The sequence below is a fragment of the Lichenostomus cassidix genome, unplaced genomic scaffold (assembly GCF_008360975.1).
Source record: "Lichenostomus cassidix isolate B80296 unplaced genomic scaffold, HeHo_3.0 HiC_scaffold_39, whole genome shotgun sequence".
Taxonomy (NCBI): Eukaryota; Metazoa; Chordata; class Aves; order Passeriformes; family Meliphagidae; genus Lichenostomus; species Lichenostomus cassidix.
The window spans coordinates 488,720-500,852 of NW_028147446.1; the positions used below are offsets into that span (position 1 = coordinate 488,720).

Genomic DNA, 12,133 nt, shown 5'->3' on the forward strand with positions numbered 1-12,133 from the left:
AGGGGTCCCGAGGTTCTCCCGGCTCTTCCCTCCCGGTTCAGGGGTCCCGAGGGTCCCCCGGCCCAGCCCTTCTCTCCGGTTCAGGGGGGTCCCGAGGGTTCCCCAGCCCTTCCCTCCCTCCCGAGGGTCCCGGGACTCCCCCGGCCCGTCATTCCCGAGGGTTCCGGGGCTCTCCCGGGCTCTTCTCTCCGGTTTAGGGGTCCCGAGGCTCTCCCGGCCCTTCCCTCCCGCTCGGAGGGTCCCGGAGCTCCCTCGGCCATTCCCTCCGGTTCAGGGGGTCCCGAGGGTCCCCCGGCCCGTCATTCCCGGGAGTTCCAGGGCTCTCCCGGGCCTTCCCTCCAGTTCAGGGGGTCCCGGAGCTCCCCCGGCCCGTCATTCCCGGGGTTCCCGGCGCTCCGCCAGCCCTTCCCTCCCGAGGGTCCCGGGGCTCTCCCGGCCCTTCTCTCCGGTTCAGGGAGTCCCGAGGCTCCCCCGGCCCGTCATTCCCGAGGCTCCGGTTTAGGGGGCTCCCGGGGCTCCTCCGACCCTTCCCTCCCTCCCGGGGCTCCCGGAGCTCCCCCGGCCCTTCTCTCCGGTTCAGGGGGCTCCCGAGGGTCCCGAGGCTCTCCTGGCTCTTCCCTCCCGGGGTTTCCGTCGCTCCCCCGGCTCCTCTCTCCCTCCCGCCGCTCCCGCCCGCTCCTCACCCAGCGCCGCTCTCCCCACGGGCGCCGCCATCTTGCGCTGCCCTCAGGAAGGCCCCCGTTGCCATAGCGACGGGGCTGCCCGGCTCTGCGCCTGATTGGCCACCCGCCGTTACCATAGCGACGGGGCTGCCCGGCTCAGCGCCTGATTGGCCACCCGCCGTTGCCATAGCGACGGGGCTGCCCGGCTCAGCGCCTGATTGGCCACCCGCCGTTGCCATAGCGACGGGGCTGCCCGCTGAGCGCCTGCTCAGAGCCGTCCGCGGCTCCTCTGTCGCGATACTCCTCCTTATCGCCGGCGATTTCCGTCTGTCGTGGGTTTGGTCCGCGTGAGGAGCTCTGGGTTGCCTTGCGGGAGCTGCGGGGTTCGGGCTGAGCGACCCCCGTGACATGCGGGCGTGTCGCCACCGTATCGCGATACCGCGACACCACATCGCGATATATCGCCACCATATCGCGATATCCCGACGTCACATCGCGATATAGCACCAGAAACCCTGATATCCCATCACATCGCGATATATCGTCACAATATCGCGATATCCCGACGTCATATCGCGATATAGCGCCATAAAATCCTGACATCCCAACGTCACGTCGCGATATGTCACCGTAAACCCCGATATCGTGACGTATCGCCCCAAAGTCATGACATCCCGACGTGACATCGTGATCCATCGCCACAATATCGCGATATCCCGACGTGACATCGCGACATATCGCCGTAAAACCCTGATATCCCGACATATCGCCACAAAATCCCGATATCCCGACGTCACATCGCGATCTATCGCCGCAATATCGCGATATATCATCGCAATATCGCGATATCCTGACATCGCATCCTGATATCCCGACGTCACATTGCGATATATCGCCATAAAATCCCGATATCCCGACATCATGTCGCGATATATTACTGTAAACCCCGATATCGCAACATATCGCCACAAGATCCCGATATCCCGATGTCACATCGCGATACATCACAATATCGCGACATCCCGACGTCGCATCACGACATATCGCCACGATATCGCGATATCCTGACATCATGTCGCGATAACTCACCGTAAACCCTGATATCACGACATATCGCCATGAGATCCTGATATCCCGATGTCACATCACGATATATCGCCACAAAATCCCGATATACCCGCGTCATGTCGTGATATCTCACCATAAACCCCGATATCGCAACATATCGCCACAAAATCCCGATATCCCAACATCACATCGCGATATATCACAATATCGCGATATCCTGACGTCACATCACATCTCGCCACAATATCGCGATATCACGTCGCGATATATCACCGTAAACCCCGATATCGCGACATATCGCCACGACATCCCGATATCCCGACGTCACATCACAATATATCGCCACAGTATCGCGATATCCCGATGTCACATCACGACGTATCGCCACAATATCGCGATATCCTGACGCCACATCACGACATATTGCCACAAAATCACGATATCACATTGCGATATATCACCGTAAACCCCGATATCGCGACATATCGCCACAACATCCCGATATCCCGACGTCACATCACGATATATCACCACAATATCGCAATATATCGCCACAGAAATCCCGATATCGCGATATATCACATCCCGATATCGCGATATATCACCACAAAAATCCCGATATCGTGATATATGGCCACCAAACCGCAATATCACGATATAGCGCCACAAAAATCCCACTATCATGATATAGCGCCACAAAATCCCGATATCCCGTTGTGGTTTTGTTTTGTTTTGTTTTTGGTTTGTTTTGTTGTTGTGGTTTTGTTGGTTGGTGTTGGTTGATATATCACAATATCGCGATATCCCGATGTCACATCACGACATATCGCCACAATATCGCGATATCCTGATGCCACATCACGACATATTGCCACAAAATCACGATATCACATTGCGATATATCACCGTAAACCCCGATATCGCGACATATCGCCACAACATCCCGATATCCCGACGTCACATCACGATATATCACCACAATATCGCAATATTCGCACAAAATCCATATGCGATATATCACATCCCGATATCGCGATATATCCCAAAACCCATATGTGAATATGCCACAACCAATATCACGATATAGCGCCACAAAAATCCCACTATCATGATATAGCGCCACAAAAATCCCGCTATCGCGATATATCACAACATCCCGATATAGCGATATATCGCCACAAAAATCCTGCTATCGCAATATATCGCCACAAAAATCCCGCTATCGCGATATATCACCACAACATCCTGATATCGCGACATATCACCACGACATCCTGATACCCCAACGTCATATCGCGATATATCGCCACAAAAATCCCGATATCGCGATATATCGCCACAAAAATCCCGATATCACGACGTCACATCATGATATATCGCCACCAAATCTCGCTTATCGCGATACATCGCCACAAAAATCCCGCTATCACGATATATCACCACAAAAATCCCGCTATCGCGATATATCACCACAATATCGCGATATCGCGATATATCACCACAAAAATCCCGCTATCGCGATATATCACCACAAAAATCCCGCTATCGCGATATATCGCCACCCATTCGGTCCAAACTCCACCCGACGTTTCCTCCCAGAATCCTCAGCGCTGAACAAACCCAGAGCGGAGCTTTCCCGTTCCAAATTCCCTAAAAACCACTGAATTTACCCCAAAACCAGCTTTATTTGTAACAAACGGGGCGGGAGGAGAAAAATCACAGCGGTTTTGGGGTGAAAAGTGGGGATTTTGGGGAGAAAGGGAACTGGTTTTTACTGGTTGGGACTGGGAGAAAAAATCACAGCGGTTTTGGGGTGAAAAGTGGGGATTTTGGAGAGAAAAGGGAACTGGTTTGGACTGGTTTATACTGGTTTGGACTGGTTTGGACTGGGAGGAAAAATCACGGCGGTTTTGGGGTGAAAAATGGAGATTTTGGGGAGAAAACTGGTTTATACTGGGAGGGACTGGGAGGAAAAATCACTGCGGTTTTGGGGTGAAAAATGGGGATTTTGGGGAGAAAAAGGGAACTGGTTTAGACTGGTTTATACTGGGATGGATTGGGAGAAAAATCACAGCAGTTTTAGGGCGAAAAACGGGGATTTTGGGGAAAAAACTGGTTTATACTGGTTTATACTGGTTTGGACTGGGCTATTGGTAGTAGAGCTCGAGGTTCATCCCGTCGTGGATCTCATCTGGAGATGAAGTTAAGGAAAACGATTTTTGGGGTTTTTTGGGGAGTTTGATGGATTTTGGGGAGTTTTGGGATTGAAGGATTTTGGGGGAATTTTTGGGTTTGATGGATTTTGGGGAGTTTTGGGGATTTTTTGGGTTTGATGGATTTTGAAAAGGGATTTTTTGGGTTTGATGGATTTTGGGGAATTTTTGGGTTGAAAGATTTTGGGGAGGGGTTTTGGGTTTGAAGGATTTTGAGGGAATTTTTGGGTTTGAAGGATTTTGGGGGATTTTTTGGGACTGAAGGATTTTGGGGAGAGGTTTTGGGGGGAATTTTGGGGTTGAAAAATTTGGGGTCTGATGGATTCTATGGGATTTTTTGGGGGGGATTGATGGGGTTTGATGGATTTTGGGGAGTTTTTGGGGTTGAAGGATTTTGGGGGAATTTTTGGGTTTGAAGGATTTTGGGGTATTTTTGGGGCTGTAGGACTTTGGGTTTGAAGGATTTTGGGGAGGAGGTTTTGGGGTTATTTTTTGGAATTGAAGGATTTTGGGGGATTTTTTGGGGTTGATGGATTATTGGGAGATTTTTTGGGATTGAAGGATTTTGGGTTTGAAAGATTTTGGGGACAGGTTTTGGGGGTTGATGGATTTTGGGGTCTGATGGATTTTGGGGACAGATTTTGGGGTATTTTTGGGGTCTGATGGATTTTGAAAAGGGGTTTTGGGGTATTTCTGGGGTCTAAATGATTTTGGGGTCAGATTTTGGGGTATTTTTGGGGTTTGAAGGATTTTGGGATCAGATTTTGGGGTTTGAAGGATTTTAGGGTCAGATTTTGGGGTATTTTTGGGATTTAAATGATTTTGGGGTTTGAAAGATTTTGGGGTATTTCTGGGGTTTGAAGGGTTTTGGAGTATTTTTGGGGTTTGAAGGATTCTGGGGAGGGATTTTGGGTTGAAGGACTTTGGGGAGGGTTTTGGGGTATTTTTGGGGTTAGAACGATTTTAGGGTCAGATTTTGGGGTATTTCTGGGATTTAAATGATTTGGGGGTATTTTTGGGGTTTGAATGATTTTGGGATCAGATTTTGGGGTTTGAAGGATTTTGGGGACACATTTTGGGGTATTTTTGGGGTTTGAAGGATTTAGGGTCAGATTTTGGGGTATTTTTGGGGTTTGAAGGATTTGGGGGTATTTTTGGGATTTGAATGATTTAGGGTCAGATTTTGGGGTATTTTTGGGATTTAAATGATTTTGGGGTCAGATTTTGGGGTATTTCTGGGGTTTGAAGGATTTTGGGGTGGATTTTGGGGTTTGAAGGATTTTGGGATCAGATTTTGGAGTTTGAAGGATTTTGGGGTCAGATTTTGGGGTGGATTTCGGGATTTAAATGATTTTGGGGTCAGATTTTCGGGTATTTTTGGGGTTTCAGTGATTTTGGGATCAGATTTTGGGGTGGATTTTGGGTCCCCAGGTGGATACAGTCCCCGAGCGTCACGTGGTCCTTGAAGATGGTGTACCTGGGGGGGGGGGGGGGGGGGAGGGGAGCAGTGTCACCTTGTCCCCAAAACCCCAAAATCCAGCCCTGCCCCCCCCACACCCCCCAGGTGTCCCCAAAACCCCTGAGGTGACATCACTGCCACCCCAGGTGTCCCCAAGATGTCCCCCAGGTGTCCCCAGGTATCCTCCAGGTGTCCCCCAGGTGTCCCCAACTGTCCCCAGGTGTCCCCAAGATGTCCCCAGGAGTGTCCCAAGTGTCCCCAAATCCCCCTAGATGTCCCCAGGAGTGTCCCCAGATGTCCCCAAACCCCCCCAGGTATCCTCCAGCCCCCTCAGGTGTCCCCCAGGTGTCCTCAAAGCCCCCCAGATGTCCCCAGGTGTGTCCCCAGGTGCCCCCAGGTGTCCCTAGGTGTGTCGCCAGGTGTCCCCAAACCCCAGGTGTCCCCAGGTGTCCCCAGCCCCCCAGGGGTCTCCCAGGTGTCCCCAAATCCCCCCAGGTGTTCCCAGGTGTCCCCAGGATGTCCCCCCAGGTGTCCCCAGGTGTGTCCCCAGTGTCCCCAGATGCCCTCCAGGTGTTCCCAGGTGTCCCCAAATCTCCCCCAGGTGTCCCCAGCTGTCCCAAGCGGTGTCCCCAAATCCCCCTAGATGTCCCCCAGGTGTCCCCCTGAACCCCCAGGTGTCCCCAATGCCCCCAAATCTCCCCAAGGTGTCCCCAGGTGTGTCCCCAAGTGTCCCCAGATATCCCCAGGTGTCCCCAACTGTCCCCAGGTGTGCCCAGCTGTGTCCCCAGGTGTCCCCAGTGTCCCCTGAACCCCCAGGTGTGTCCCCAGGATGTCTCCAAAGCCCCCCAGGTATCCCCAGGTGTCCCCAAACCCCCAGCTGTCCTCAGGTGTCCCCAGGTGTGTCCCCAATGTCCCCAGGTGTGTCCCCAATGTCCCCAGTGTCCCCAAACCCCCCCAGGTGTCCTCAAAGCCCCTCAGATGTCCCCAGGTGTGTCTCCAGGTGTCCCCAAACCCCCCAGGTGTCCCCAGCTGTGTCCCCAATGTCCCCAGGGTGTCCCCAGCTGTCCCCAAGTGTGTCCTCAATGTCCCCAGGTGTCCCCCAGGTGTCCCCAAATCACCCCCAGGTGTCCCCAGGTGTGTCCCCAGATATCCCCAGGTGTCCCCAACTGTCCCCAGGTGTGCCCAGCTGTGTCCCCAGGTGTCCCCAGATCCCCTCAGATGTCCCCCAGGTGTCCCCAGGTGTGTCCCCAAAGCCCCCCAGGTGTCCCCAGGTGTGTCCCCAATGTCCCCAGAAGTATCCCTAATGTCCCCAGACCTGCCAGGTGTGTCCCCAATGTCCCCAGGTGTCCCCAGGTGTGTCCCCCAGCTGTCCCCCAGGTGTCCCCAGGTGTGTCCCCAAACCCCCCAGGTGTGTCCCCAATGTCCCCAAAGCCCCCCACTGACCATTTCTTGAGGACAATCTTGTCCCATCGGGTTCCAGTCTGAGCTGCAATTAGCTTCTTGAGGTCTCTGATGGAATCCTCGGGGCTGAGAGGAGTTAAGGGAACCCAAAAACACCCCAAAAAACCACAAAAAACCACAAAAACAAAAAAAAACCCAAAACAAAAAAAACCCCACAAAATCCCAAAAATCCCACAAAAACCCCAAACCCCACAAAATTCCAAAAAACCCTCAAACCCACCAAAAAAACTGCAAAACCCCAAAAATCTGCAAAAACCCCACAAAAAAACCCCAAAAATCCCCCAAAAAAAACCACTGAATCCCAAAAACCCCAAAAACCCCAAAAAATCCGCAAAAACCCCAAAAACCCCACAAAATCCCAAAAACCCCAAAATCCAAAAAAACACAAAATCCCCCAAAACCCCCATAAAATCCCCAGAAAAACCAAAAAAACCCCAAAAAATCCCTAAAAAAACCCATAAAATCCCCAAAAAACACCCCAAAATTCCCCCAATAACCCAAGAAATCCCCCAAATAAACCCACAAAATAAAAAAAAAAATCCCCAAAAAATCCAAAAAACCCAGAAACCCACAAAATCCCCCCAAAAAACCAACAAAAACCCACCAAAAACCCACCAAACCACAAAAACCCCAAAAACCCCAAAAAACCCAAAAAACCTAAAACCCCAAAAACCCACAAAAACCCCCAAAACCCCAAAAAACCCACAAAAAACCCCAAAAAACCCAAAAACCACAAAATCCCCCAAAAAACCCATAAAACCCTTTAAAACCCACAAAATCCCCCAAAAGCCATAAAACCTGAAAAATCCCCAAAAAAACCCAAAATTCAGAAAAACCCCACAAAATCCCCTTAAAAACCCCAAAAAACAAAAAAAAACCCCACAAATTCCCCCAAAACCCCCACAAAATCCCAAAAAACCCACAAAATCCCTAAAAAAAGCCAAAAACCCACAACCTCCCCCAAAAAACCTACAAAATCGCCCCAAAAAACCCATAAAATCCCACCAAAAAACCTACAAAATCTACCAAAAAACCCCAAAAACCCTGAAAAACCCACAAAAAACCCCAAAATCAAAAAAAACCCAAAAAAGCAAAAAAAACCCCAGAAAAACCCCAAAAAACCCACAAAATCCCCCCCAAAAAAGTCCAAAAACCCCACAAAATCCCCCAAAAAACCCCACAAAATAAAAAAAAATCCCCCAAAAAACCAAAAACCCAGAAATCCAAAAACCCCATAAAATCCCCAAAAAACCGAAAAAACCCCACAAAATCTCAAAAAAACCCCAAAATCCCTAAAAAATCCCCAAAAATCCCCAAATTCCGCCAAAATCCCCAAAATCACCCAAAAATTCCCAAAAGGCCCCCAAAACACCAATAATTCCCAAAAAACCCTAAAATGTCCCCAAAAATCCCCAAAAAATTCAAAAATCCCCAAAAAACTATCAAAAACCCCCAAAACCCCAAAAACTCCACAAAATCCCCAAAAAAACCCCCAAAAAATCCACAAAATCCCCAAAAATCCCAAACAATCCCCAAAAATCCTCCAAAAAACCCCAAAATCCCCAAAAAACCAAAAAAACCCCCAAAAAATCCACAAAATCCCCCAAAACCCCCAAAAAAAACCCCAAAATCCCCAAATCCCTAAAAACAAAACAAAAGCCAAAAATCCACAAAATCCCCAAAAAACCCCAAAAACCCCCCAAAATCCAAAAAATCCCAAAAATCAAATAATCCCCAAAATCCCCTAAATCCCCAAGAGCCCCAAAAATCCCAAAAAACCCCAAAAATCCCCAAAAAACCCCAAAAATCCCGAATTCCCCCAAAGGATACTTGCATTTGACCCGAACCTTCTTGCCCAGGCGATCGTTACAAACAACCTCGATCATGGCTGGGAGAGGAAATGAGAGAAAACATGGGAAATGGGAAAATTTGGGGGAAATGGGGAAAATGGGAAAAATGGGGGAAAATGGGGAAATAATGGGGAAAAAATGGGAAAAATGGGAAAAAATGGGAAAAAATGGGGAAAAATTTGGGGAAAAAATGGGAAATAATGGGGGAAAATGGGAAATACGATGGAAAAATGGGGATAAAAATGGGAAAAAATGGGGAGGAAAAATGAGGGGGGAAAATGGGAAAATGGGAAAAAATGGGGAAAAAAGAGGAAATAGGATGGAAAAATGGGGAAAATAATGGGGGAAAAAAGGGGGAAAAAATGGGGAAAATGGGAAATGGGGTGGGAAAATGGGGAAAAATGGGAAAAAATGGGAGGAAAAAGAAAAGGAAATTGGGTGGAAAAATGGGAAAATTGGGAAAAAATTGGGAAAAAAATGGGGAAAATGGGGGGAAAATGGGAAAAATGGGGAAAAAAGCGGAAATAGGGTGGAAAAATGGGGAGAAAATGGGAAAAAATAATATGAAAAAATGGGGGAAAATGGGAAAAATGGGGGGAAAAGGGGAAAGAATAGGAAATAGGGTGGAAAAATGGGGAGAAAATGGGAAAATGGGAAAAAAGGGGAAAAATGGGAAATGGGGTGGGAAAATGGGGGAAAAATGGGTGAAAAATGGGGAAAGAGGGGAAAAAAGGGGAAAAAGAGGAAAAATAGGAAAAAATGGGAAAAATGGGGGGAAATGGGGAAAAGAGGAAAAAATGGGGAAAAATGGGAAAAATAATAGGGAAAAATGGGGGAAAATGGGAAAAAATGGGAAAAACGGGAGGAAAAAGAAAATGAAATTGGGTGGAAAAATGTGGAGAAAATGGGAAAAAATGGGGAAAAATGGGGAAAAAATGGGGAAAAAGGGGGAAAATGGGAAAAAATGGGGAAAAAGGGGGAAAATGGGAAAAAATGGGAAAAATAGGGAAAATGGGGAAAAGTGGGGAAAAAAGAGGAAATAGGATGGAAAAATGGGGAAAATATGGGAAAAAGTGGGAAAAATGGGAAAAAATAATAGGAAAAAATGGGGAGAAAATGGAAAAAAAATGGGAATAAATGGGAAAATGGGAAAAAAGGGGAAAAATGGGGAAAATGGGAAATGGGGTGGGAAAATGGGGGAAAAATGGGGAAAAAATGGGAAAAAAGGAGAAAAATGGGAAAAACGGGAGGAAAAAGAAAAGGAAATTGGGTGGAAAAATGGGGAAAATTGGGAAAAAATTGGGAAAAAATGGGAAAAATGGGGAAAAATAGGGAAAAATAATAGGAAAAAATGGGGGAAAATGGGAAAAATAGGGAAAATGGGGAAAAGTGGGAAAAGTGGGAAAAATGGGGAAAAGTGGGAAAAAAGGGGAAAAATGGGAAGAGGAGGAGGAAATGGGGTAGAAAATGGGGAAATGGGGGGAAAGGAGGAGGAAATGGGGTGGGAAAAGGGAAAAAGGAGGAAAAAAAGGGGGAAAATATCGGGAAAAGGGGGAAGGAATGGGAAACAGCGGGAATTAACGGGAATTAACGGGGATTAACGATAATTAACGGTAATTAACAGGGATTAACGGGGGAGCCTCCGGTTCCTCTCTAGATCTCTCCGGTTCCTCTCCGGTTCTCTCCGGTCCCTCCCCGATCTCTCCTTAGATCTCTCCGGTTCCTCTCCGGTCCCTCCCTGATCCTCTCCGGTTCTTTCCGGTTCCTCCCACGACTCTCCGGTTCCCCTCTAGATCCTCCCTAGATCTCTCCGGTTCCTCCCTGATCCTCTCCGGTTCCCCTCTAGATCTCTCCGGTTCCTCTCCGGTTCTCTCCAGTTCCTCTTCGGATCCTCTCCGGTTCCCCTCTAGATCTCTCCGGTTCTCTCCGGTTCCTCTCCCGTTCCTCCCAGGACTCTCCGGTTCTCTCCGGTTCCCCTCAGGCCTCACCGCCACCCCGCTCGGCCCTTCCCCGGCATCTCCCGATCCCCGCGCGATCCCTGCCCGCGCCTCCCTCCCCCCGAGTCCCCCAGATGTCCCCAAATGTCCCCAAAAGTCCCCAAAGTCCCCAAAGTCCCCAAAAGTCCCCAAGGCCTCTCCGGTACCTCCCGCGCCTCTCTCGCCGCCGCCGCCGCGCCGGAACCGGAAGTGGCCCTGAGGGAGGAGGGGGAAGCGGCGCGCGGGAAGTGACGTCATCACGGCGCGCGGCGGGCAAGATGGCGGAGGGTGTGAGGGGAAGGGAGAAGGGAGAGAGAAATGGGAGAAAAGTGAGAAAATGGGGGAAATTGGAGAGAAATGGGGAGAGAAATGGGGAAAATGGGGAGAAATGGGGAGAAATGGAGTGAAAATTGGGGAAAATTGGAGAGAAATGGGGAGAGAAATGGGGAAATTGGGGGAGAAATGGGGAGAAAATTGGGGAAATTGAGAGAGAAATGGGGAGGAAAATGGGGGAATAGAGAGAAATGGGGAATGGAGAGAAAAGGAGGAGAAACTGGGAGAGAGATGGAGGGGAAAATGGGGGGGAATGGGGAGAGAAGTGAGGGGAAATTGAGAGAGAAATGGAGAGGAAATTGGGAGAGAAATGGAGGGGAAATTGGGAGGGAAATGAGGGGAGAGGGAAGAGAAAATGGGGAAAATTGGGAGGAAAATGGGGAGAAATGGAGAGAAAAAGGGAATGGGGAGAGAAACGGAGAGGAAATGGAGAGAGAAATTGGGAGGAAAATGGAGGGGAATGGGGAGAGAACTGGAGAAATTGGGAGAGAAATTGAGTTGAAATTGGGAGAGAAATTGAGAGGAAATTGGGAGAGAAATGGAGGAGAAAAGGAAAAGAAACGGAAGGGAAATTGTGAGAGAAATTGGGGGGAAAGAGAAGAGAAATGGAGGGGACAGGGAAAGGACAGGGACAGAGATGGGGACAGGGGAATAATTGGAATATTATCTCAATATTCCAGGGATTCCCTGCTCCATTATCCCGATATTATCCCGATATTCCAGGGATTCCCTGCTCAGTTATCCCGATATTCCAAGGATTTTCTGCTCCTTTATCCCGATATTCCAGGAATTCTCTGCTCAACTATTCCAATATTCCAGGAATTCTCAATGATCCCAATATTCCAGGGATTGTGTGCTTAACTGTCCCGACATTCCAGGGATTTTCTGCTCCTTTATCCCGATATTCCAGGGATTCTCAGTTATCCCGATATTCCAGGGATTCCCTGCTCAGTTATCCCGATATTCCAGGGATTCTCAATGATCCCAATATTCCAGGAATTCCCTGCTCAACTATCCTGATATTCCAGGGATTCCCTGCTCAGTTATCCCGACATTATCCCGATATTCCAGGAATTCTCAGTTATCGTGATATTCCAGGAATTCTCTGCTC

The 12,133-nt window shown here is 49.0% G+C and overlaps 2 protein-coding genes across 8 annotated transcripts in view; one reads left to right on the forward strand and one right to left on the reverse strand.

Annotated features, from left to right (window-relative positions):
• Nucleotides 1-10,880, reverse strand: part of LOC146422608 (ubiquitin-like protein 5) — a 39,489-nt gene extending 28,609 nt beyond the window's left edge. For 2 of the 7 annotated variants that reach the window (XR_014848023.1, XR_014848022.1), the window contains exons 1-5: nt 10,857-10,880; nt 8,694-8,751; nt 6,846-6,929; nt 5,383-5,420; nt 3,695-3,921 (exon numbers count right to left, since the gene is read on the reverse strand). Coding sequence is in view for 1 of the 7 variants with exons in the window: in XM_085046000.1 (XP_084902126.1) it covers nt 3,878-3,921; nt 5,383-5,420; nt 6,846-6,929; nt 8,694-8,749 (222 nt within the window). In the remaining 6 variants the exon portion in view is untranslated. Of the gene's footprint in view, nt 1-3,391; nt 3,922-5,382; nt 5,421-6,845; nt 6,930-8,693; nt 8,752-10,856 lie in introns of those variants that run through there. The other 5 variants (XR_014848020.1, XR_014848019.1, XR_014848021.1 and 2 more) reach the window with 4 other exon arrangements.
• LOC146422606 (adhesion G protein-coupled receptor L1-like) overlaps nt 1-12,133 on the forward strand; it is a 186,512-nt gene that overhangs the window by 133,157 nt on the left and 41,222 nt on the right. The window lies entirely within an intron of this gene.